At 41.3% G+C, this 22,204-nt stretch overlaps 3 protein-coding genes across 3 annotated transcripts in view; 1 reads left to right on the forward strand and 2 right to left on the reverse strand.

Annotated features, from left to right (window-relative positions):
* ppp2r5a (protein phosphatase 2, regulatory subunit B', alpha isoform) overlaps positions 1-6,290 on the reverse strand; it is a 31,079-nt gene extending 24,789 nt beyond the window's left edge. The window contains exon 1 of the mRNA XM_041064025.1: positions 5,225-6,290. Coding sequence (XP_040919959.1) covers positions 5,225-5,372 — 148 coding nt within the window. The 5' untranslated portion in view covers positions 5,373-6,290. The remainder of the gene's footprint in view (positions 1-5,224) is intronic.
* A 1,061-nt stretch (positions 6,291-7,351) lies between these two features.
* Positions 7,352-13,020, reverse strand: dtl (denticleless E3 ubiquitin protein ligase homolog (Drosophila)). Its single transcript, XM_041064577.1, has 15 exons — positions 12,882-13,020; positions 12,303-12,440; positions 12,108-12,200; positions 11,968-12,029; positions 11,704-11,824; positions 11,411-11,476; positions 11,155-11,270; positions 10,970-11,043; positions 10,749-10,855; positions 10,549-10,653; positions 9,906-10,018; positions 9,709-9,798; positions 9,388-9,511; positions 8,456-9,105; positions 7,352-7,950 (listed from the first exon to the last, which is right to left on the reverse strand). The coding sequence occupies exons 1-15, from the start codon at positions 12,931-12,933 to the stop codon at positions 7,885-7,887; spliced, it is 1,977 nt and encodes a 658-aa protein (XP_040920511.1). The 5' UTR covers positions 12,934-13,020; the 3' UTR covers positions 7,352-7,884.
* Positions 13,021-13,575: 555 nt separating this feature from the next.
* ints7 (integrator complex subunit 7) lies at positions 13,576-21,080 on the forward strand. The gene is made up of 20 exons (XM_041065228.1): positions 13,576-13,747; positions 13,910-14,039; positions 14,464-14,610; positions 14,793-14,930; positions 15,033-15,079; positions 15,336-15,535; positions 15,744-15,866; positions 15,957-16,074; positions 16,178-16,312; positions 16,451-16,548; positions 16,882-17,121; positions 17,450-17,587; positions 17,708-17,914; positions 18,178-18,372; positions 18,629-18,732; positions 18,827-18,895; positions 19,313-19,445; positions 19,824-19,922; positions 20,176-20,361; positions 20,678-21,080. Exons 1-20 carry the CDS (start codon positions 13,654-13,656, stop codon positions 20,957-20,959), a joined length of 2,883 nt encoding a protein of 960 aa, XP_040921162.1. The 5' UTR covers positions 13,576-13,653; the 3' UTR covers positions 20,960-21,080.
* Positions 21,081-22,204: the final 1,124 nt, after the last annotated feature.

A 22,204-nucleotide genomic window follows, 5' to 3' on the forward strand; every position in this document is an offset into this window, starting at 1 on the left:
TTATGAGTCATTGCTAAAGGACGCTGGCTAAAACTCCAGTACTAAATCATTAAGGTTATTAAGGAAAAAAAACAAACAAAAAAAAAAAACCCAAACAGTGACATGTCCATCACAATTTTTAAAATTTTCAAGATGACATCTTTAAATTATTTCTTTTCTGGTCTGAACAGCAGCCCAAAAATCATGTTCAATTTATAATAACCTAAAACAGAAAAAAGGAACAAACATGTTTTTGATTAAAAACTGTCAAATGATTAATCAAATATCTACATTATTGTCAATGTGTTTTGTTTCAGCACCATAGGATACAACTGAATGCACAGTTAGTGCTTTGCTAACTGTGCCAAAGCAACAAACACTGGTCATGGCTGAAACCAACAATACACAGTGACTTTCTAGGCTAAAATTTCAGTGAATCCAGGAGAGACTATTGTACACAACATTTAAAGCTAAGCAGATACTAGATTAAGGTGCAGACTGCAGATGGTTGTCATGATGCAGACTTGGGGCTGGTGGTGGAAAAAGACTGTGGTCAAATTTTGGGATCAATGTCAGGAACAGAAAACCACACAGTACAGGTGCAACTATTCTGGTTATAACGAGCACGGTGATGATTGAGTGGTTCCCATATGGTTGATTGAGTGCTAATGGTAACTTTAGTGTTTAACATGTTTTAGACTAAATGGAGAACACATGAATGGATGGACCAAATTATGTCACTCCTACATCAGCTGCAGCTGAAGACGTGCAGAGTTAGAAAGAAATGAGCATACCAGCCCTCTCTCTGTAGCCCACTTCTCATCTCTGCTTGTGGCCAAAAGCTCCAGACTGCATTAGTCACTACTAGAATAACACACCCGAACCTCCAACCAAACTGTCAACCAAAGCAGTCAAGTTGTATTGTGGGTAATGTAGGCGTTAGGTTTTGACAAGGAAGAAGAATGTGTGGATTAAAGATGATATCCTGTTTTACTGATTTGAACATGAGTGCACCAATGTAACAGAAGTAACTGTCAACCAATAAACTAAACAGTCGATACATTCTCCGCAGAGTAAAAACAACAGGAACAGAAAAACACAGAAAAAGATGCACATCAGAACAGCAACCTTTGATTTCTGTGTCAGAACAAGTCATGGAAATTTAAATCAATGCACCCTTAGACTGATACTGTGCTATATTTGGGCTGTTGATAATAACCACCACACCGCCCAAATGCAAGCTTCGGTCTAGTTAGAAATCATGTCTCAGCTCAAAATTTCACTCCAGTGACAGAAATATCAGCCTAAATGAAGCAGTCTGTATTTGGAAAGTAAAACATTTCCCTGGCTTGCTCTCAAGGCTTCTGGCTGCCATGGCAACAATGTTGGTCTCTGAGTGACTCATCTTTTCAGTGTCTATCACACAACAGGAGCTATAAGCGCTCCAACCTCTCCACTGCAGGAGGGAAGAAGCATCTTTGCAGGCTACTATCTTTTAGGACCTGAAACATGCCGGCCGTAGACATTTCCACTCTTAGTTTCTCGATGAACCAGCAATAGTGCTGATAACACACATTTGTTTGCCGTGCCATCACAGCTTTTAGATATTAAACTTAGCATGGATAAATGTCTTAACTTTAGTATAATGGCTCCATTTGTGTCTCATTTCTACAACAAGGTGTAAGACAAAATCCTGATTGCAGCAGGCTATCTTCACAAGGTATGTATGAAGGAGTATTTTCTGCTGCGTCTCCCCAGGCAGGAGATACACATAAAGTACATGACTGTATACAAAGTTTACAAAGTCATCAGGACAGCTGAACTCAAAACTCAATTCTTCATGGTGCTCATTCACAGCTCTGTTCCACTGCCACAGGAGAAAATAGTAATCCCACCTGTCCATTTGTGGTGAAACACAAGACTCCACAGATTTTGCTCCAATAAGCGAGCTCCAAAAATAGTACAACACATTTACCATTGCACAGAGAGGGACACATTTAGTGTTTCATGAATTCACACGTATCTGTGATGCTGCATGCACAGGTTATGCAACATCACAGATAACTGTCTATGTTATTTGTACTAGTTTTGGGGTCATTCCTGCCAAAGTACTGATACCTACAGTGTTAGACGAGGGGTCGAGGGGTCGGTTGGTTTATTATAGCTATGCTTCAAACTGTCGACTCCTTTGCTGGGATTTGTAGCAGCTCTCTTGCAGTGCAAAAGTCCCTGAACCTGTACAAGTCAAACTTTTAGTGAGCGAGCAGCCCTCTGGAACTATTAACTCCACACTTCATGTATATCATGTGCTGACACTCCTTCACTGTAAAAGCTTTCCAGCTCTGCCGACAATTAATTACTACACTGCTTAAACTCTTTTACTTGGAATGAAAAGAGTGGTTGTGCAAGCATGTTAAAGGCCTTTTTCCCTTCATGACATCAATACAAATAACATTAAACATGAATTATAGTCAGTCTAACCACAGACTTAAGAATGCGCCCTGATTACTGCACAGAAACACACACCTCTCAAAGACAACCAAATTTGCATCCAATGTGCTTCACTACTTCATTAGAAAGCACTTAATGACTATGATGCAAAAGTCATCTAGCACTGCATATGCAGTGCCCACCTTATAATAAACAAACAGAATAAACCTAAGAAATTATAAAAAGGTCCATGCAGGGTAGAATCAACACAGTGATCGGGTGAATAATCAGTACACCCTACTGCAAAAAAAAGCAAAAAAAAAAAAAAAGATTTTAACGTAACTGAAATGTGAGAACTGTGAGTTCCTTAATTCTATACCAGCGGCACTCACCACAACAAGGCACAAACCATCCTCAAGCTTTTGGTGGGAGAAAGTGGGATAATCTGACTGTCACTTTCACGCTTGTCAACAAGGCAGTAGCTGCCATGCTGTTTCAAGTCAATTTTGGGCATTGTGGTGGCGCAATGCTCTAGTCTGGGAAAATTATGCCAAGTGTTTCAAATTCCTGCTGAAAACCTGTGCCTTTTTTATACTGTCTGCTCTCCGCATGTACTGTTCAAGATTAACAATAAAATATTAAAGGCTAAATTTTATTTTTAAACAGTCACCGTCGATACCAACTTGCTTGTGACACATTTTGTTTTCAGCATTTGAGAAGTTGCATCATGTTGAAAAGTTCCAACTACTTGACCAGGCAAGTTTTTGACTTCAGCTCCGCTCTTCCCAGTAACATCAACACTGTTCATAAGTTGTTGAGGCTTGTCTGCATTATAAGTGTGGGCAAACAGCAATTTTAAGTCCAGTCATTAGATTTGATAATGCCATTCCAGAAAAATGAAGGAATAATCAAACAAAACCCCAATGCATTGTTTCCATAACTCTGCATTATGCAGGCTTAGCTAAACTAAACAAAATGAATTGCTGCACCACAATGAAATAACTTGTTAAAACATGTTAAAGTACACACTGGAAATGCACATATTGTTCTGAATGACACTTAAATACACAGTTGTAAACAGGCTCAGCAGTGTCACATTTAACCGGAGGCTACAGGAACACCAACAACAGGTATCTAGTCAGGTGAATGCTTAGACTTGCCATGTTGAAATACATGGAAGAGATGAAATTGTTTTAAGTATAATTTGCTTGCAACATTTTTGGCCAAGCGGCTCTAATTTTGTTGTGGATTAATTACATTAGCATTTGAGCTCACACAAAACACACGGGTGTGTCTGTGTTGGAATAAATTGCATGGAACAGTCGGAAACAGACATCTAAGTATAACATAAATATACTGGAGAAACAAACTGCCACCTTACAGAAAGCACTGCGGGGTTTATGACTCTATGGAGACTTTATATAAATGTTGAATTTACATAATTATTAAAATGCTTGCGTGTGTCATCTGGGGTTAAGAAAACATGACGAAATCAACACAATACAAACAAATAAGTGACACATTCCCCCCTTTAGGAAGAGTAGCACTACCCTTGACAGGTAGGCAGCAGACTCCTTGATAAGGTCACATGGCATACCTCACCAGACCTCCACCCCACATGCACACCTCGACCTACAACAACAACAGACTACTGCATCAACTGACAACAGACTCTCCAAAGTTTAATACTGGTCACCCATATCATCCCACAGTGTCATGTTTCGCTTGACACATTTTGCTGTCCTGTATTCTCTACTGCAGTATCCTAAGGCTTAGTGCATACGTGTTGCCACTGACATGACATAACACTGCAAAAACTATCAAAACAAAAACAAACTACCTGGTATTTACATGGTATTTGTAAGTTTCTCATGTGCAGTACTGTGATACTTCTACTTTTCTGTCCTGTGAAATGTTGAATACAACTATAGTACTGTGAGTAAACTTAAGTATCCAGCTGACCTGTGACCTGCAGGATGCAAGTTTACATTCTTATACCTGCTGGGGTGAAATGCACAGTGCATGGCAATGAACGGGAATGAGTTAAGCTAGCTTTATGTTTCTTCGCTGAGATGTTCCAGTGATTCTGCCTCTGGCACAGGACTTGAGTTATACTTCAACATGTTTGCACTGGAAACGGTTTGCAACGTCACAAAATATAAACTTGTCAAGCCACAAAGATAGAAAAGATTATCGAGCCTACACACGTAGCCTCCACAACACTTTGACGTAAAAGTATAAATCCCTCTTGACCCATTCTTCAGCATCATTCTCTGGATGTGTCCCTACATGTCAATTCAGACCCAACTGTTCATGTGAGGCTATTCTGTGTCTCCTTGTAACACCTTGTAACTTGGACTTAAGAACAAAGAAACCGTAGTTCAAGAAAAGTAAACAGAACCTGCTGCCAAATCTCAGCGAGGACACACAACTGATGTATTCCACTTTGGCAGACAGTCGTGTAATTTTTTTTTTTTTTTAGATTCTCTGTGGTTAATTCCTCCAAGCTGCTTGTGTAGAGGACAAGAACAGAGGATAACAGAGGAAAATGATTGAGGATGTGTCAACAACTCTTTGGACCAGAGTTATCTCCCTGTCCAGGGGGTTTAAACATGGTTGGCTTATGCACAGTAGTGTGTGTAAACTGCGAACAATATATGCACGAATTGCTCTCACGTCATTTATATCTGCTGCAATTTTGGTAATAAGCCGCACGCCGAATGTAATTGTTGCTGAGCTAGCGGAACACGCAAACACGCTGGTAATGACAGATAGCCTATTTTAAGCGGCAGACCCCTTCATCCTCTTACCGTACCTTTGAGCTGCGGCAGCGGTGAAAGCTCAACTGGAGCGCTCTGAGTGCGGTACTGAGAAGAGCCTTGGGATTTTCTCTGTTTCTGGGCCTTCCTCATGGACTTTCTCGTAAACCCGTCCACTTTCTCGGATGCAGAGATGGCCGACATTTTGATGCATAGAGTGACGAAGACTTCAGACAAGCTATTGTATCCCTAGGTCAACTGAAAGGTTTCCTCTTCGTTCACATCAGCACAAAAAAATATGCAGCAAACTGCGCGACTCGAAGCTCGTCTCCTATCCAAGTCTCGTGTTATTCTGTATGATCCAACATGTTAGGTCGGTATTGGGGTTAGATTGTGTCCAAAGACTGCATCATCAGAGTAACTTGTTTTCTGAAACGCGGGGACGATCTTCAAAACACGAACCAAAAAGCCAAACTACAACTCATGACATCGCCCGCGGTATAACCAACGCGAAGAAAATATCACATAAGTTTCTAAATTTCTGGTGTATAATGCTGCTTCATCGTGTTTACAAACCATCTACCTGTTGCAAAACGTATGAAAGGCATTGTCATAAAAAAGTTTCCTGAATTAGCAGTAAAGTACTGTGCTGCTAGGCTGCCAGCTAGTGTACCTAGCTAGTTTGCTAAAATTAGCTGACGTTAATGTATGCCACTACGGCAACAGTTTGCAGCGCTGTTGAGGGGGAAAAAAGTTAGAAAACACAGTTTCCCCATACAATTAGTGCAGGTCTTCGTAAAAACGCTAAGTCCAGGTCTTCAAGCACTTGTAATCCTAGTTAGACTTCCGCTGATTGTATTTTCAAAAGAACTATCCGCGATCGATGAAGTTAAAATTCGCTCGACGGCAGTCTCATTTAGCACAAAAAAGTTAGCCGTGTCCACATACGAGTGACTCTGCCTTAGCTACAGTCCTCGCTGAACGCAGAGCGCTAGTTTCACGGCCTCTGAAAAAAACAAGCGTTTTCAAATACAACAAATTACTATACGTCGTGCTGAGCAGGCAGCCATAAAGTACTCCCCGCACCGCCGCTCCGTCGCTATCTGTACGACTCGACTGTTTGGTAGACCGCAGAACCTGACAGGCGTACGTCACCGAGTGACAGCTCCAGCGACCAATCACAGGCAGAGAACTAAAAAGCTGGAAACTTTTTAAGCCAATCGGGTGTCAGAGAAAGCGGGGCTTGAACATGTGACATGTGAAAACAAATACATGACGCTGTGAAGTTGAATGAGGAGTGGCAGCTGTAGTAGGTCTTCATGATCAGAGAAAGTTACTGCAATAACATCAAAACACCAAGTCTGCAGGATCTAAACTTGTTCTACCATAGATGGCGAGGGAATCTGTATTTTCACCCCCTGCGTGAGTGATGCCACTGTCTCTGAAAATCAAATAAGATTTTTAAAAAATGATCATTTCTGCTTCTCCCGTGTATTTTCCCACATTCCCAAGATCACACAGTTTGACCAATCAACTGTCTGAAGACTGAGATCAGTTGATTAAATGAGTCAAGTCTGGTGTGCTGCTGCTTGGTTGGAACAAAAACCTGCAGCCACTTTGTGAAATAGTTTGGACACCTCTGTCTTAAGGGAACCCAAGCAGCTGCTGTCACCCATTCATTTTAATAGTATCAGATAGAATTCAAAATTTTTTTTTACTTTGCCTATTCCTAAAATTGTTAAAATAAAACAGAAAAGGAATAGCCATGGGTAACTTATAAAGAAAGGCCACAAGTATACACATCTTTGTTTTATGGGGTCACAGTATATAATTAAAGTCATGTCAATACTGCCACTTGTCTCATCACCATGCACTGTTAATTACACCACACATGGATGAAAATATACAACTATTTCCATGATGCAAGCTTTGAAAACTATTTTCAATTTAATAACATCAGATTACAGCACGTTTATGTTAATTAAATACAAATGAACCAAGCAACAATTGTTGGTTATTTTGTACATATAAACAACTTAAGCATTTGCTCAAGAAAAATAACATTTAGCAGAACAATGTGTAACAATGACAGAAAAAGGTCAAAAAGATGAAGATATAAATGGTTTGCTTACAAACAGAGCTGATCTGTGACCACTTTACAGTTTAAATGTTAGTGAAGTTCATAAAAGGGCTCAAAGAGGAGCGAATAAATGGTGATTTTTTTTTGGTCCTTTTTTTTTAGCAGAATTTAAAACACCCACTCCAGTGGACAAATACATTTTCTCTGCATTTGAGGATTGATACCTGGTTAACCTCCTGAGGAACTTAATTAGACACGGACTCCTGTATTAAATGGTAAAGCATCTGTTAGTTTTCAGGTTTGAGTAAAATGAAAGATTCACTCTGCAAAATACAACCTGATTTCAAGTAATTTAGTCCAGCACCAGAAAATTGTGTAGGAGGCAAATGCAAAAACCTATGACCCAATTAAAAAAAAAAAAAAAAAAGCCTCTCTGGACGTGAAACGTGTAGCATCAAATATTCAGAATGACTGTTTTGTCAATCTCTGTGCAGACTAGGCTGATGCACTTATGTAACCTGGACATAAATCAGTGTTCCTGGAGGCTTGTTGTCTGTGGGTCCTGCTTAAAAATACCCAAAATAAAAACACAGCATTTTAAACAGAAGCACAAAATATCTGATTGGCTCAAGTAGGTCACTCCGGAGTCTGTCTCGTGAAATACGTGGAGATTTTCTTCATGGTATGTGGTGAGCGGATTGTCTGAAAAACAAGAAATAAAGAGGGTCAACTGCAACAGTCATCTTAGTAGCTATAGAAAAAAAAGGCATGCAAACATTAGCACTGATAAATAGGGTGAGACCTAAAGTAACAAATAATCATCCCTATTTCTTTTGTAATGCTTAATGCGTAATGTTTTTCCCTCATTCAGTGACTTTAAAGCTTGAATTTCTAGACTGGCAGCATTCCAAATAGCTGAAAGTGAAGGAAGGCGTTCATAACAGTACACAGCCAGAGTAAACTGCAAATACTTTTATGTCTTTACAGTGACTTTCTCTATTGTTAAATAAGTAAACTGGTTCACTCTCCTTTAAAGAAACTTCAGAAGAATTTCAGACTCCATGATCTGAAACTTGTGTTGAAGACATGTTTATGCTGACAAGAAAAAAAGCTCAAGGGAAAGCTTTATTTAAGAGGATGTTACAGAGAAAGACTAGGTTGTTGTTTAAAAAAAAAAATCTGCTAAACTTGGGAGTTCTGTACTTACTGGTGAAGCTGGCGTCTTGCCTTCTTGTTTCTTAGAAGCACTGGGACTTCTGGGAGTACTCGGGCTTCCTTGACCTTTCCTCATCTTTTGGCCCATCATAGAGAGCCAGTTCATTCCTCTGGGAGAGTAATTCTCCTTGCCACTCTGCCTAGATGGGACTTGCTTGTCCTCTGTGTGACAGTCTGTTTGTACCTGGCTCTGCTGAGCAGGGCAGCAGAAACCAGACAAGGCTCTGCTTCTCTTGGCCACAGGGTAAAGTTCAGTAACACAGTCACATTGTTCGGCACCCTCACAGCCTGCAGTTGCACCATCACCAGTCTCCAGCCTGCGTTTGGCCCGTCGTTCAGTGGGAGAGGTGCTGTTCGCCGGGCTCTGGGGACATGGGCTCAGCACCCTGCGGAGTGGAGGGCTGGCCAGACCAGGAGATCCTTGGCTCGGAGACAACCACTGTTTGATAGAAGATGTTGGTGTTCTCTGGCGAACAGAAGCAGACTTTGCATCCTGAGACTGGATAGGTGAAGTGGTGCTGGAGGGCAAAGGCAGGGCAGCTCCACTGGGAGCACAGGCAGCTAGCTGGGGTGAGGCCAGGCCTCTAAGGTTCTCCGTCCTTTGGGTCTTGGCAGGAGTTGTCTCGGCTCTGACTGAAGGCCCTGGACAAAAGCAAAAGTCCTTGTTAGACAGATGGGACAACATGAGAACTTTGACTGACAGTATTCAAGGGCAGGAAAGAAGTGATTTATGAATAAGCTCTTACATATTTCACATACTTAGACAGAAAAGGTATGGCACCAGAAAAGCTGCCTTTATGTTTTTCTGGCTAATTTAAGAACAGCAGAAAAGGCAACATATATACTGTGTGATTATATGGTAGATGAATGGCAGTTTATGTCAGTTGTTTACAAGAACTGATGGATGGTAGTTCAAATACTTACTTGTGGGAGATTTAGGACGTGCCCAGCCCACAAGGTTGGCTTCTCCCATGGCAGACTGTGCTCCATCCATTTCCCGGTGAAGCCTCCAGATCCGTACAGTGTGGTCATCCGAACAGGAAGCAATCTGCCAACAGAGCAGCGGGGATTACACAGTGCCTAAATCCAGCTCCCTGGCCTATTAAAACCACTCAGCTTTACCACAGTTAAACACAAAAACCTCAGAATCATTTATAGGTTTTGCACAACAGAAACAGGATGAGAGCATGATGCTAACATCGCTGATTGCAATTTTTCAAAAACTAGTAAGGTTTGCTGTCTTACCTTTGTGAAGTCTGTTGGGCACCATGCAACAGATGTCACTTCCTCACTATGGCCTTGAAGCATCATGGGAGGATGTTGAGGATCAGAGATCTAAAATGTAAAAAAATAGGTGAAAAACCTTAAGCACATTTCTCCACCCTAAAACACTGAACTAAAAAAATCCATTATATAAGAGCAAAATAAAATTAAGACCATACCTTCCAGATGTATGTGTGATTGTCACTTGATCCACTGGCCAAGAACTGGTCATCTGGGCTGATAGTGGACTTTACATAAAATGAGGAGTTCTGGTGGCCATTGAAAACTGCCTCTGTGGAAGAAAAACAAGCAGAGATATTAAGATCTCTAACTACAGGCTTTATTTAGAGTGCAAAAAAAAAAGAAAGTCTGAAAATACACAAAAATAAGCCTAAAGGAGATTCAACCAGAGAAACACGAGTTTCCTTCAGTTTCAGTGACTGACAACAGACCCCCCCGAACAACAAGTGTCTGCTTTGTCACGTAATGTTTTGTAATGGGCTTCAAGATGGCTGCCTAGCCTAGATGGTGTGAATATCGTCCAGCTGATTTGGTGCTAGTAAGCTGTCCAAATCTTTCAGATCTTTAACACATTCAAAGCTGTGATTTAAAGGTATTAGGATAAGTACACTATAAGTCCCTTCATCTCTACATTTTCTCTGTATCAAACAAGGCCCTGCTCCTCAGCTAAACCACAGGACATTAGTTTGCAGCCCCATCTAGTGAGATGCAATGGTAATAAATCAGTGATAAACAGGAAAATTCCTGTTTTGGTGCAGGAACACAATATGTATATTGTGTAAAAGTGGAGCCCTTATTTACCTGGAGCTGTTTTGATTCCACTGATGTTGAACATGTAGATATTATCATCAGTGCAGTTACACATGACATTGGATCTGGTGGAGTCCAGAACAAGCCCAGAATAACCTGCAACACATGCAAAACAACATTCAGCTTATTTTTTTTGTGATTTGCATTCAACATCATGTAAACATGATGCCTCAGCAAAGCACAAAACTAACCCAGTCGCATGCGCATGCAAGAACCAGGGTATGGGTACGTCTGCAGTGGAACAGGATCCTGGCGGTGTGCAGTGTAGTTCTTTCTCAGATCCCACATCTTGATTACGCTGGTTAGGAGGAATGAAATGGAAATAAAAATCAAAATGACAATGCAAAAGTTCACACTGAGAGTCATTTCACAATGGCTTGCTGCATGTTAACAAGTAACAGTGGTTTCTTACCCATCAACAGCCCCAGAGGAGATGAGGGTGTGTTGATCCCGAAACAAAACCACCGTGACACTCTGCTGGGTATCCTGCAAAAAAAAAAAAGACAAAATGCTTGAAGATCAGCCTTGTGTCTCCACCTCCTTAGTCTCTATTTTACTTTAGTTCAATAAACAGTGTCAGTTATTCAGGAAACTCACCACACTGGGAGCCATGCCACGTGTGCTGCTCCGCCTCTTCTTTGTTTTAGAGGGAGGGTTTGTCTCTGTTTTGTTGTGAGCACCACTGATCTGTTTCACTTGTCTGTAGAAACCATCTGAGAGGAACACATAATATGGTCAGACATTCTGCCAAATAAATGAATGACTACAATATTTATGTTCTGGCCCCATGAGGTCTGTTATCTTCTACCATTATACAAAATAGATTGGGTTGGTTCTGTGATCTAATCAATACCTTTTTTGCTGCACCTCGTGTCCCAGACCATAATATTTCCATCTCTGGCTCCAGTACAGAACACAGCTGTTGAATAGAGCACACAAAGAAAGCTTCATTAATGTAATTTACGTGAAAATCTGAATCTCTTACAGTAGTGAACAGGTAACCATAGCTGCTACATCTAGTTTCAATGTGCTGGATTATGTAACCTAGAAACTACCAATCATCACAGTGTTTTCCTGTGACATTTAAGAGACAACAGTAAACAGTAATTTCTCCTAAGAGCATATTTGGTCTTGTGTATAATATACCTTTCTCCTGAGGTGTGAATGCAACAGACTTGAGGCTGCAGAGGTGGCCCTTGAAGCTGCCTAACATGTCTCCTGACTTCACATCCCACAACCTGGCCATCTGATCACCTGCAGCAGTCACCTGAGGATGATACATGAAGAGTTGACAGTGTGCCTTATGTACAGTGCAAAAAAAAAAAAATGCACTTAAATACATTATTTAAAAGATCTTACTATCTGAACCTGATTTACAGTGGACTGACAACATATACAACTTATACTTACCAACTGAGGCTCCCCTGGTACCCAGGCGATATCAAAGACGGCATTTTCATGAGCCAGCCATTCTGCAAAGTTCACACATCATTAGACCCTGATATTTCATGATGATGGACAACTGTGGAAAAAGGAATCTCTGCACATACCTTTAAGAAGTGGGTTTTCTCGGCTCTCTGTGTTGTAGATCCTAACAATGCCTTCTTCATTAGCTGCTGCAAGGACATTCTGCAGGTCCCCAGCTAAAGAGAGATGAGGGAAGACAGCACATTCCTGTTAGTCAGATAAATGACAATGGCCCCTAGCTCTGATGTGTCTCTGAGGATAAAATGCAGGTGGGTTACCAGAGGAGAAAGCTAATCCAAACGGTGGAACATGGTCACCCAGGTTCCCAAAGGAGATGTGTTCATCATGTCGGACACACTGGTAGCCTTGCAGCAGAGAGCTCAGGGGGTACCTGGGCCAAGGATCTGCAGGAAGGGCTGGGCAGAAAATAGCATTTTTTCAGATGCTGTACTTATACTTCATTTCTGAGCCAGAAACCCCAAGAGACTCCACAATGTCACTGAGCTCCTTCGATTAAGGCTACGATTAAGACTAAGGGCAATTTTAATAACATGATCAGACCTTAAGATACTTAATCTCTTAATGAAATAACAGTTTGCACATTTCCTCCACATTTTTTTCACGTCTCTCAAATTTAGATGAGAATCTAACCATGCTTTCAAACTTTAGATACCTAAGCATATTTACTATATTAACAGTAAAACTCCTCCGTGAAGTAAACGAAGTAAATGCAAACAAAAAACAGAAGAGATTTACGTTACATATCTCTGTTATCGTAGCTAAAGGCTAAAACTCGCTTTTAGCACAATAACCCTCAGAGCACCAGCAGTAATACCTCCACACACTGAGCATCTTACCATTCTGCCTTCGTCTGCCCAATCCTCTGTCAACAATAGAGCGGAAAAGCATCCCGACACTCCAGCAAAAGACGATCTGGAGTTATTTTTAATAGTACTGAGAAGTTGCTGGTCTTTTTACGTGCTGCTGCCGGCGATGGTCGCGTTTCCCGCGAACGGATCATCTGAACACAGCGTCTGAATCCCCCGCTAAACCTACGTCGCTCTCTGCCATTGGTGGAAACAGCAACTTCCGCTCTAGCAAGCACGTCCACATCCGCTTTCTTTGTGCCGCCGTTTTGTAAAGTGTGCAACAATAAGTACCGCGCCATCAGTTCATTGGATAGACACTACCGCTTCAGAAAAAATCATAATCATATCCCACAAACATGCTATCTTTGTTTTGTTTGGATTATGCACGGATAATATGCGTTATATGTAAAATGTTAAATCTTAATCCGAAAAATAACTTCTTTCGTTTCGTTTCCCCCATGCACAGTGCTTCAGTAAGTTCATTTTGTTATTTTCCACAACTACATTTACGCACAACTTAAACGATAACAGCTATCCTGAAAGTTATTTACATGAAGATGTGTGTTTTAAGAAAGTAGCTAGTAGTCAGTGAACGAAGCTTCAGCAAATTACATGTTATGGGCACTTTATTGTGAAAAATAAAACCATAGACCGGAAATGTTATAGCTTTCACACCGGGTTTATGTTCTCCACCTGAACACTGTAACGACCAATGGACTCTGTCAAACCTGTGTTTTTAAACGAAAAAAGCTAAACAATAATGTCGCTTTCCACTGCACGGTCATTCTTATCAGAGGCCTGTTATGGAGAACAAGAACTGGACGCCAACTCCGCTCTCATGGAGCTGGACAAAGGTGCGTTAGCTAGCCTTGCTAACATGCTAGCCTGCGACTCTCTGGTGTTGTAGTCTTGCCTTGTGTGTTGTGCCTTCTCTGTGTATTGATGTTTGCTCAGTGTTAATGATCATGTGAGACGTCTCTGTTTTGATGTGACCAGTGGGATTGCTTGAATTCTAGGGTTGCGGTCGGGGAAGCTCGGAGAGCAGTGTGAGGCTGTGGTGCTCTTCCCCAAACTCTTCCAGAAGTACCCCTTTCCCATCCTCATCAACTCGGCATTTCTGAAACTAGCAGACATCTTCAGACTTGGGTATGGATGCTTTACAAACTGGTGCTGACACGGCAGTTCAATTTTGATGACCTCTTCAGTTATACAGTCACTTCTATGTTTATTAGGTTTAAACTAGAACAAATGCAGCTAATTGACCACAACAACTCTGCAATAAATCCCAGTCTACCCAAGGATAGAGTAAATATTAGGGCCACACCTTTTCTCAATTAGTCATTCCGTCCGTGAAATATAATTTTTCCATTTGTATGACAAATAAATTACTCGAAAAGCTGGAAGCTACTTGCTTTTGTTTTTTGCTTGTAATCGTTAATGCAGTACTTATGTTTTTTTTGTTGTTGTATGTGTAATCATTAGTAGCATTTCTATGATGTGTGATTAGTGAGACTGGTTTTACTGTGCCACAGACACCTTTGTTTATTAAATGTGGTTTCTCTGATTTCAGGAACAACTTTCTGCGCCTCTGTGTGCTGAAAGTTACTCAGCAGAGTGAGAAACACTTGGAGAAGATCCTCAATGTGGACGAATTTGTTAAAAGAGTGTTTTCGGTCATCCATAGCAATGACCCTGTTGCCAGAGCCATCACGCTGAGGTAATAATGTGTAATGCAAATGGAACAAAGTTGTACATTGTGCTAGTTGGCACAGGATTTGTGCCTTAAGGCTATACTACTGTTCAGTCCCTGAATAAATGTATGATGCATGCCTGCCAACTTTCCTGTCTTTCCATTTGTCTGAGACTTAAAACAATTTTCCCGTTGTTCCCTCTGTCCAGGATGCTTGGCAGTTTGGCCTCCATCATCCCAGAGCGGAAAAATGCCCACCACAGTATTCGCCAGAGTCTGGACTCTCATGACAATGTAGAAGTAGAGGCTGCCATATTTGCTGCTGCAAGCTTCTCTGCACAGTCAAAGTAAGAAAATTAATTGCTTAAGCTGAACTGTAGTGCAAAAATATTGGCTGACATTTTGGATAATATAAATTTGATTTTTTTAATTCTGTTTCTAATTTTCAGAGACTTTGCAGCTGGGATTTGCAATAAAGTCAGTGAGATGATTCAAGGTAAAATCTTGAATTACAATACACTGATATTTTCGGTAACAGTGGCTGTCAACCATAGTTTTTTTTACACACTTTAGAATCATTAAATATTCCAAACAATTACACAAAACTAAAATAAAAACAAATCGAGGCCTGAGCCAGGTGATGCATAATGAACTGTTCAGACAAAGCTTTCTGTTCAGAAGAAAGATGTTGTTATGTTCACTTCCTTATTTACAGAGGTTGCATTCCTCTTCGATCTGTACCTTTACCCCAGGTTTGGACACTCCAGTGGAACTGAAGCTGAAGTTGATCCCCATGTTGCAGCACATGCACCATGATGCCAGCTTGGCGTCCAGCAGCAGAGAGCTCCTGCAGAACCTGGTCAACTCTTATCCCTCCACCCCCATGGTCATCGTCACCCTGCACACCTTCACCCAGCTGGCTGCCTTCTCCCTCATTGATATCCCCAAACAGGTAGGGACCATAATAGAGCTGTAGCTCATTTTGTTGGTTAGTTACTGTACTTATTGTAGTATTTTGTCTTGACAGCTTGACAGGCAACTTAGAAATGTATACCTTTAACATTTGTCTGTAAATGATATAGCTCTGTTGCTGTTATTGAAGTTTGTATTCTGGTATAATGAAAAATATAAACTTTTAATGTGATTCCTTATCTATACAGTTGCAGCTCCTCCTTCAGTACCTGAAAGATGACCCTAGAAAAGCTGTGAAGAGACTCGCAATTAATGACCTGAAACTCCTGGCTAAAAAGGCTCCTCATCTTTGGATCAGAGAAAACACTCAGGTAGAGTTTCAGATGTTGAAAGTGAACCACAGCGTATTCTTCATGTTGGTTTGAAACCTGTAGGTAATATGAATGTGTTCATACCTGCAGACTCTGTGTGAGTGTGCCTTGTCCAGCCCTTACAACAGCTTGAAGCTGGGGATGTTGGCTGTCCTCTCCACCCTCTCTGGAACAATCGCAATCAAGCAGTACTTCAGTAATATGACAGGTACTGTTCATTTTAACTAGGTTTTATATGCACATTTCCATTGCTGTTATTTGTAATGTGAAAAAGAACTACAGACTGATCTGTATTCTTTTCAAACATCCAGGTGGCTCTTCAGTTCCCCCCCGGCTCACTGACCTGGTTAAACTGGCGCAAGAATGCTGTTACCACAGCAACCTGGCAGTGGCTGCTCACGGGGTCATAGTGCTCTCCAACATTGCCATTTCCTGTCCAGAAAAAGGTTAGTTACAAAAAGTAATGGCCTGGGTTAGGGATTACTCTAATGGCAGTTGCTCATGCAAAATATTTCATTTCAGATTCCCACCACTGATGTTTGTTCTTGTGTTGAGTGCCTCTGTGTGTAATTTCTCTTCCTCAGATATCGTGCAGTTGGAGCAGGACACAGTTTTGGGAGTGGAGTCCCTTCTGATGCTTTGCAGTCAGGACAGCAGCCCCGGTGCCCAGGCCACACTCAAAGTAAGACATTATAACCACAAGGCAGTCAATAGAAAACGGTTGGCAGGAAATGTCTGGTGAGATTTATAATCTTGTTTACTTGGTTTTGTATTAGATAATTCAGCCCTAGTTGGTAAAGGTAAAGCAAGCGGAAAGTGCCGTGCAGTGTTCTTTATTATTAGATATTAATGTGGAAAATTAAAGTACATGTCATCTAACATCTAACTTCACTGTTACATGTTAGATGTCTCCATGGAAATTTATGCTATGATGACTGATCACCAGAAATGTGTCTAGATCACATCTTTCTGTAGTTATACTGAGCCTTCTACTTTCTTTTTTGGTCAATCGTAGACAGCTCTCACCTCATTGGTTAAGATGCTGAAAAGTCGACCCCATCTCAGCCAGTCAGCTGTGGAGTTCCTGCTCAGCCAGCTCCACTTATCCTGTGACTCCTCCCGTGTTCTAATGTGCCACGCTTTGGCAGCCATCGCCACCCACCTGCCGGTGCTGGGCGACGGTATGCTGGGAGATCTGGTGGACCTCTACAGAGTGGCCAGTCACTCCTCCACTGACAAGCAGCAAGAGCTTCTGGTGAGAGATTGTGCATGAGTCACACATCAGCTGCTGTTTAGACAGTAAATTAAAGCTTTGAGAGTCTTATATCTGTTAAATGTAGCTTATTTGACTTAAGCAGAGGCATAGCAGACTCACAACAGCATTTAGATAACATTTAAGTAGTAATTGTGTTTTGTTTACTTTCTAGTGGACAGTCAACCTACACATACAAACCTGTTTTCAATAGAAATACAGCTTATTTATTTATTTATTTGCCTATACATAGCTGCTATTAGTTGCCTTTGTAAACAGTATCTCTGATTTTGAATTTTAACACTCATTTCACTCACTGTGATTGCTCCAGGTTTCCTTGGCAACAGTGATTTTTGTTGCTAGCCAGTCATCTTTGTCAGCTGACGTGAAGACAGTCATCAAACAACAGCTGGAGAATGTTGCTAATGGCTGGACGGTGTACCGCATCGCGCGACAAGCCTCACGCATGGTAAACAAATCATAAAACAAATTCTTTTTTTTCTTTTTTTTTTTTTAAATAAACATGGTGTCACGAAGAGCCATCTGTCTCCTGAAACAGGATCATAACATGTTTATCATTAATCTGCAGGGATGCCATGAGTTCTCCAGCGAGCTGTACCAGAGTCTGCGGACCCGAGTGGCATCAGAGCACTTTTACTTTTGGCTGAACAGCCTGAAGGAGTTTTCCCAGGCCGAGCAGTGCCTGAGTCATGTGGAGGACGGAGACTACAGTGGAGCCATGAGCGCCATCGCCGAGGCCCTGCGCTCCTACCAAAAGGGCATCGCCTCACTCACAGTCAGTTAATTGCCAGTCATCTGCCTGTCAAAAAACATTACTGCAGTTCCTCCTTCATCAATGACAGGATGCTTAAAGCAGCTGATAGTCCGTCCAGAGAATCTTTATTGAAGCTGATTTCACAGCATCACAAACTGTTAATGGATTAACTCTATCCTAGTACCTGACTGTGTCTAGTTAGGGTCAAGCCAACAAGGCCTGTGTAACTATTTAATTTAACTGAGTTGTTTATGTACATTTATCTGATTAATCCCTTCCTCCAGGCTGCCAGCACTCCTCTCAGCCCGCTAACATTCCAGTGCGAGTTCATTAAGCTGCGGATTGACACCCTGCAAGCCTTGTCACAGCTCATTTGTACCTGCAACAGCCTGAAAACCAGTCCTCCCCCTGCCATTGCCACCACCATCGCTCTCACCTCAGGAAATGACCTGCAGCGCTGCGGCCGCATCTCATTGCAGGTAAGGCTCTGAAATTTGGTCTAGGCAGGGTGGCAACCCTGCGGGGAACAGGTCCCTTTCCCAAAGCAGCAGGACAGCTGCTAGGTAGGATTGGAACAAACAGAGTGAAGGAACAGGTGAATACATTGTAAAGTCCTGCAGGTGTATGAGGGTAAATCCAGCAGCAGCAGGCAGGTTTGAATTGAAAGAACAGCCCAGAGTAGACCCCTATTTCACTGTCCACAATATCTGTATCCATCTCTTTATTTTTTTTCAGATGAAAGTATGCATGGATGAGTTCAGAAGTCTTGCAGCGCGCTACGCTGATTTACACCAGTCCTCTTTTGATGCTGACTATGCCACCCTTCGTAACGTGGAGCTGTATCCTTAAACATGCCTCGGTCACATCAAACTCACATAGGGTTTCCTGACCTTTTCTTTGCCGTGATGTATTTCTCTTTAACTGTGTGTTCAGACAACAACAGAGCTGTTTGCTTGTCTCTCATGTGATAGAAGCTTTGATTCTGGACCCACAGGCAGCCAGGTGAGAGTTGTTGTCAGCGTCCAGAAAGGTGGACCGATGTGATTTGTTTTAATTACTTCTACCTTTATTCATTTCCTGGGGTTAGAGGGTTTCCACTGGTTTGGCACTTGAAAAAATGTAGATTCTATGTGGTAGATTGTCAGTACAAAGTGAAAAATAAATCTCAACTTAGTTTATATGCAACTTACTGAGTTTGTCAAGGAATGTGTTCATGCTGTGACCAGCTAGCATGATGTACCGACATTATAATGAAAATAAAAGCATCTAATTTAATTAGTTTGCGAGGTTCTTCACTGTATCCACATACTTGAATGGTCTGCACTGAATGTGCTTTGCTATAGCACACATTCCCTGAAGGCATTCTCCTGGCAGACATTTGTCTGTAACAGATTGTCTCTCTCTGTTTCTGTAATCTAGTTTTCAGGAGTATGGCACCCTGGGGTCGGTCCAGACAGAGAGCGAATACGAGCGACGGATGATGTCAGTCTTCAACCATGTGCTGGAGGAAGTGGAGGGCCTCACCAAGAAACACCCCCCTGTGTCATACCTTGTAAGTCTAACTTGGAACCTGGTGATCACCAAGTTTTTATACGCTAAGTTAATTATGCTTATAGTTTTGCTACACTCATTAGCTTTTGCTCTTAAATTGTGTTTATTTTAGATGATGTTGGAAACTCAGTCCTGTGTATATGCGTATATTCATACATGCATCTTAACTGGATATTATTTATACTCAGGCCTGATGGTGGTCTTGGCCTGTTTGTGTTGTTTATATGAATTGCTGTAATAATGTTTTAATGCTGCCTCATCTTAATGAGACTTTAACCTGGTAGAAATAAAGGGAAATTAATAGAAAAATGAAAATGAGCTGCAGTATAATCGCTTGTTATGTCAATAATATAAATGTTTGCTGTTATTGTTTTTTCAGCATACAGGTTGTCTCTGTGATGCTGTCATAGCTTTGCTCAAGGTCCCGCTGTCTTTCCAGAGGTACTTCTTCCAGAAGCTCCAGTCAACCAGCATTAAGGTACAGTAACACATTATATGATCACTTTAATTAGAAAAGCACAAAAAGTGTAAAACATAAGAATGACAGAGAGCTCACAACGCTACTTTCTATCTACTACCAAGTAAGTGTGTGTATTACTAATACAAGGGATACGATTTGTGAGTGCACATTCCTTCACTGGATAAATACAGGCAGTACACTTGACATCCTCTTAGTGTAGTTTTATTAGATTTACATATGAGGTAGATTTACATATGTTTCATATTTCTAGCTTGCCCTCTCTCCATCCCCACGAACACCGAGTGAACCGATCCCAGTGCAGAACAGCCAGCAGCTGACTCTGAAAGTGGAGGGGGTCGTGCAGCACGGTTCCACGCCGGGACTCTTCAGGAAGATCCAGTCTGTCTGTCTCAATGTCACTTCAGTTCTCCAGAGCAAGACGGGGCCTGACTACAAGGTGTGTATTCACTTTCTGTCTTCATCTTTGATTATTGATTTTAAGAAATCATAGAAATCTGGAGTAAAACATTTTTTCTCCTGTGCTCTTATTATACAGTATATTCTCCTGAACATCTCTCTCTTTGTTCCATGTGTTGAAACTTGTATCTGATTTTCTAAACCCATATAAACACTACAAACACAGCTGAGCTACACAGATTATGCTGGTTCAAATGTTTCTACTCCATTTATTACATTTTTTTAATTGTGGCTGTGCTGTTGCTCCTTTGATGATAACTTTCCCATATTTTTTTTATCCTCTTGGCATATTTCAGATTCCACTAGACACTAAAACTAATGAGATCGAGCAGCGGGTAGAACCACACAACGACTACTTCAGCACCCAGTTCTTGCTGAATTTCTCCATCCTGGGCACTCACACTGTCACCGTGGAGGCCTCCGTGGTGGACGAGAGCGGCACTGAGTGGAAGACGGGGCCCAAGACGACAGTGTCAGTCAAATCCCTGGAGGATCCTTACTCCCAGCAGCTCCGCCACCAGCTGCAGCAGGGTGGAGCCCAGCCTGCTCCACAGAGGGGAGCATACACGCGCTTCTAGTAAATGTGCCCTTGATGCTTTTACTGTCAAAAACTGTTTCAGCTTGTGTGCTCAGCTTGTTGTGTTTTGTAGAAACTGAATATGTACATATGTTTTTCAATGATTAAAAGACCAGATTTGATTCTACTGTTGCACTCTGAGTGTAATCCTTCTAAAACATGTAAAGGACAGAGAATAATGCAATCATTTCACTGTGTACCAAAGTCTGTGAATTATTGGCCTTCTGTATATGCTGAAGGTGAACATCGGCAGCCAGAAAATGCAAGACTGCTTTTAATTCCCTCTCCATATTCTTAATCCAATCATATTTCACGCATGCGGTGATCTCCAGGTCAATTTAATACTGAATGTCCTTGGATTTACTGTCATTTCCTCTGGATAAAGTGTAATAACATAAAGGGCCATGAGGGGGCAGACCGAAGCAATTAACTGAACGTCTTTGTCTGAAAAGCACTATGTCAATTCCACACTTTGTCTGAGTGACGATGTTTAATAGTCAGCATTGAATCTGTTTCCACTAGCCAAATTTATGTTTTACAATTTTACACTGCAAAACAAGCTAGCTTGTAATCTTATGCCTTTTGTGTTACTTTCACCTTCATACTTTTTTATGTCACCCTATTTCACCTACTGCATGTGCATCATGTCACATTTTAACATACTTTAATAATGATGCAAACTCTGCAGCCTGATTGCTGTTTCTAATTTAAAAGGAAGTAAATTGATCGCATTGATATTAACGGTGCACCCACGCTGATGATGATGATGTTGTAATCTGGAAATAATCTGCTGCCGGGAATCAGTCCAGATGACATAAGATGAAGTCACAAATCAGAAAAGCGGTGTCTTGTTCATAGATAGTGAAACCATCAGCAATTAACATCAGGGATTCTGCGCACTTAATGCGTAGAGGCTGGCGTCAGGTGAACACACGAGCGTCAAGGCAGACGGAATGAAAAAAGAAACTTCCGCACCTGGTTTTCAAAATAAAACAGTTACTGACTACAAAGTAAATTATTGCTATCTCAAAAGCTAATTTAAATTCCTCTTTAGTATTAAAATTCAGAAGTTGACTTTCGTCATGTTGATCGTTTGGAAACAATAAGAAACACTGCACTTGGTACACTTTCTCACTCGCAATTCGCTGTAACAATAGCATGTTGTTTGCAAGTTAGGGAATTTGCTCTACTAAAGCGCAATATCAACTAATGCAGGTTGATTTTTTTTTTTTAATTATTTTTTATT

This window comes from Toxotes jaculatrix, chromosome 19 (assembly GCF_017976425.1).
Source record: "Toxotes jaculatrix isolate fToxJac2 chromosome 19, fToxJac2.pri, whole genome shotgun sequence".
NCBI classification, from domain to species: domain Eukaryota; kingdom Metazoa; phylum Chordata; class Actinopteri; family Toxotidae; genus Toxotes; species Toxotes jaculatrix.

What these genes read in the sequence shown, in the direction of transcription:
- ints7 (XM_041065228.1), top strand. Translation starts at nt 13,654, where the DNA reads ATGTCGCTTTCCACTGCACGGTCATTCTTATCAGAGGCCTGTTATGGA. An exon ending in AGCTTCTCTGCACAGTCAAA is followed by an intron (nt 14,931 to 15,032) that starts GTAAGAAAATTA and finishes TCTAATTTTCAG; the next exon opens with AGACTTTGCAGCTGGGATTT. An exon ending in TCATTGATATCCCCAAACAG is followed by an intron (nt 15,536 to 15,743) that starts GTAGGGACCATA and finishes TTATCTATACAG; the next exon opens with TTGCAGCTCCTCCTTCAGTA.
- dtl (XM_041064577.1), bottom strand. Translation starts at nt 12,933, where the DNA reads ATGCTTTTCCGCTCTATTGTTGACAGAGGATTGGGCAGACGAAGGCAG. An exon ending in GGGCAGACGAAGGCAGAATG is followed by an intron (nt 12,441 to 12,881) that starts GTAAGATGCTCA and finishes TTTTCTGCCCAG; the next exon opens with CCCTTCCTGCAGATCCTTGG. An exon ending in TGGAATCAAAACAGCTCCAG is followed by an intron (nt 10,019 to 10,548) that starts GTAAATAAGGGC and finishes TTTCTTCCACAG; the next exon opens with AGGCAGTTTTCAATGGCCAC.